Below are 3860 nucleotides of genomic sequence, written 5' to 3' on the forward strand. Positions count from 1 at the left end.
GTACTCCCAGGTATCTGTGATTAGTTAATGGGATATTTCAACAACACTATCCAGGCAGAACACCTACTGGTCCAGACCCTCCAGGAATTAAGTTGTGAGTCATCCCCTCAGGACAAGCACCAGAACCCGCTGAGAGTTTGTCCCAGACAAAGGGAATAAGAAATAGTTAGACAGTACCCAGTCATAACTGCCAATGAGTTCCAGAGCATGCCGATGAAAAGAAAAGTATTTACTTGATGGCTTAAAAATATCCCCAAACTCAATGGAAAACAAACAGAAAAACACCAGTTTAGCCATTCAGACAAAATGTTTAGGGCAAAATCTCAACTTTTACTAACAGAAACTTGTAACATGAAAGTTGCAGTGCTTTTTCTTAGCCTCAAAAAGACAATTTCTTGGCAAACTCATGCTAGAGGCATCAACAATATCTGGTCACACTCCAGGACAGCCAATTGGATCTGCCTTCTCACTGATGATTGTGATAACAGGATTGTAAGTTTGGAGTGTCATTATCTTTTTTGAGAATCTGGTCAGATTCCAATTTTTCTGGTACCTTCTTCAAGTGCCTTATTAAGTCTTGTCTTTCATATCTGAAAATAAAGAGACAAGTCATTAACCAAATGATACCCAAAGAACCTATGTTGTAGGACGCACTGTGGAAAATACAAAGAGAAGCTCAGTTTACAGGAGAACAGAAAACACATCTGCATGGTACAGGACAATCCAGTAAATACAGAGAGTGCCCATTCAAGGTCAAGGCCCACCTCAAACTCGGGTGTGAACAGAAGGTTCCTTGAGCTTGCAAGAATGAGTGAGACTCAGATAATATCAATCTAAATAAGTGGAGACAACATGAACTCTGAGTGAGGATCAGGGTTTGAGAAAAGTCAGGCAGGGCCCAAACCCACCCCTCACCCAGCGGCCCACTGGCCCTGCTGTGAAACATTCTGGACAGTTCCTCCTACACTCACCTTGCTGCTTCCTTCATGGCATATACAGCAAATTTTTTCTGCACTTCTGGAGGTCCTTGCACTCCCTTAAGCAATTTGAAGACTATTTCATATTCTGGAGATATTAGAAAAACAATATCATCAATATTTCTGAAGAACAAAGAAGAGCTAGAACTCAATCTTGGAGTCTCAGTGATCATTCAAGGGCTAGAATGTTACAGAGTACCTATGTGTTCCATCCTTACTTTCAGGTATCTCAACATATCCACCAATAGAATTGAGTACGCAATAACAAATTAAGAAATACAAAAGAACAAAAAAAATTTACTGGGACATTTTAGTCAAGATAAAGAGGAACCATTCTAATTGGGAAAACCCAGTTCTGGCAAAGGATGAGCCTCAAGAAGTCAGTGGAATCTAGTCTGGATCATAGAATGGAAAAGACTTCCTGTGGTTTCACTGATAAAAAATTCATATCCTACTTACTTCCTCCAAAATGTCGAATTTCCTTCTTTAATTGCTCTTTTATTTCCATATTGATTTTCACTGGTATCAGCAGTTGATCTGGCACATCTCCCGACACAGATATTTCTGTGACCATGGGGTCATCTGCAGAGAGACAGCTGGGAAAGATTCCTCCCACCAGGGCATCACTACCAGGTCTGTGAATCAGCCCCCCCTTGTTGACCCTGGCTAAGTCAGGACACAAAGAATCTAATTGTGTGGAATACTGTCTCCTGCCATACTCACAAGCTCTGGAGATCAGATTTTGACCAGAAGCCATCAGGTGGGGATCGACCACTTCCCCTCCCCGCCCTGTGCATACTGTGAACAACAGGTGCCTCTGGAAACCTCACTGAATGAGGAGCTGCAATGATGTGCATTTCAGCAACCCCATACGCACATCCATGTGCTTCACAGTCTCTAATATTTCTTTTCGCAGCAGGAGAATACACCAGCTAGATGTATCAGTACTGAAAATTTGACCTCATGAAAATAATACAACAAAGAAGCCTCTTCTATTCTTGTCACTATGCATACACTCAGAAACAAAGTTGGACAATATAACTAATTACCAGACATTCACAGAGCCCTGGCACTCATGATTTCATGTTGTTGTGATTGCTCTCTACAGAGTGAAAATCTGAACATGTCACTTGATGTCAGGATGCCTGATATTGGCACCCCGTCACTAGAAATTCCAGTCAGTAAATGACCTTCCTCATCCATGTTTTCTGTCTCAGGAGGTCAATTTCTTTCTACACCAAGTCTGACATCTGTACAGACTTTACTCCTCCTTTGTGCCAGGCATGTGCCAAAAACTGGGAGATCAGCAAGGACTCAGACAGACAGAACAGACAAAGACAATCACAAACCTTATGAAACTTAACATCCTCATGGGGAACATAGACAATAAGTGCACAATGGACAAAGGGAATAACACACTTTGACTTGGTGTTAGGAAGGAAGTCAGCAAGGATGTGAGCAAGAGCAGGAGGGGAAGCCTCCAGAAAGCCATACTTAGAGAGGGCCCTCTGAAGAGCTGACCCCTGGGCAGAGCGAGGAGCAGGAGACAGAGCCAGCCTGTGCACACACAGAGGAGGAGGCCTAGCTGCCATGAAGGCCTTGCACAGCCCACACAAGGGAACAAGCCTGGGCCATGGAACAAAGGTCAGAGGTAGAGAGAGCAAGGACGAAACGGAGAGGACATGAGTTGGCAGGAGAGGATGGCAAGGTCAGGTCGTGCATGGCATGGAGACCAGTGTCGGGAGCTAAGATTCTGTTCTGCATGCTTAGGGAGTTGATGACAGGTTTCAGGATATGCATGTAATGATCTGATTCCTGTGTGGACATGGTCACTCTGGGTACACAGAAACAAATGGGCTACACGAGGTCAAGTGGGAAAGCAGGATCTGAGCTCAGAAGCTCCTGGAGCAACTTGCTGAGTGATGAGGCAGTGTGGAATGAGGGACAGTATAACAGTGGGACTCAAGAGCAATGATATTGTTAAAGGAGAGAAAGCAGATCAGAAAGGAAAAGGAAACCAGTAGAGTGCGGAGTTTGGGAAGCCAGGAATGTCTCCATGAAGGACAGAGTGAACACCTGGTCCAGTGTGCTGAGAAATTAATGGCAGCCTCACCCAAAGCCAGTGACCTTGGACAGAACTGACCCTGAGGCATGGAGGAGCCAGAGGTAGTGCTGCCCTGGGTCCGGTCATGGAGGGGAGGGGAGGACGGGCATCCTCACCATCTTCCGAGGACATGGCTGAGCCCTCAGGCTGGGATGAACCCTCTCCTTCCTCTCTCACTGACAGCAGCATCATGGTCAGTCTTTTCTTGAATGGAAGTTCAGTGATGGGTTTTCCACAACATTTCATTTGGCTTTTGGTCCCAACAGCGGACTCCTTTGCTTTATCACTCATCACTTCCTGAGGAGCATTAAGAAACATGTTCCATTAATGACTAAAAAGCAACCATTCTGAAAGAGGATGGAGGTATCTCAGGATGTTACCATAGAACTACGTTATGACCCAACATTTGCAGTACCAGGTATTTACCCAAAGAACACAAAAATACTGATTTAAAGGGATACCTGCACCCCAATGTTTACAGCAGCATCGCCGACAGTAGCTGAACTCTGGGAAGAGCCAGACTGGTGACTGACAGATAAATGGAAAAAGAAGACATGGTGTACGTCTACAGCAGAATATTACTCTGCTGTCAACAACAATGAAATCTTGCCATGCACAATGACGTGGGTGCAGCTAGAGAGCAGAATGCTAAGCACAGTAAGTCTGTCAGAGAAAGGCAAACAGCAAACGAGTTCGCTCCCATGCAGAATTTAAGAAACAAACAGATTGGGGGGAGGAGTCAAGATGGCGGAGAAGTAGCAGCTGAGACTACTTCAGGT

General features: G+C 44.7%; 1 protein-coding gene across 1 annotated transcript; it reads right to left on the reverse strand.

Annotated features, from left to right (window-relative positions):
* Positions 1–470: 470 nt before the first annotated feature.
* LOC116863809 (cancer/testis antigen family 45 member A8-like) lies at positions 471–3372 on the reverse strand (the record flags this gene model as incomplete). Its single annotated transcript, XM_032851148.1, has 4 exons — positions 3198–3372; positions 1437–1559; positions 972–1065; positions 471–590 (listed from the first exon to the last, which is right to left on the reverse strand). Coding segments are annotated over exons 1-4 (512 nt in total), but the record flags the coding sequence as incomplete, so codon positions are not given.
* Positions 3373–3860: the final 488 nt, after the last annotated feature.

The sequence above is a fragment of the Lontra canadensis genome, unplaced genomic scaffold, assembly GCF_010015895.1.
Source record: "Lontra canadensis isolate GAN:19392208 unplaced genomic scaffold, GSC_riverotter_1.0 scaffold3303, whole genome shotgun sequence".
Classification (NCBI taxonomy): Eukaryota; Metazoa; Chordata; class Mammalia; order Carnivora; family Mustelidae; genus Lontra; species Lontra canadensis.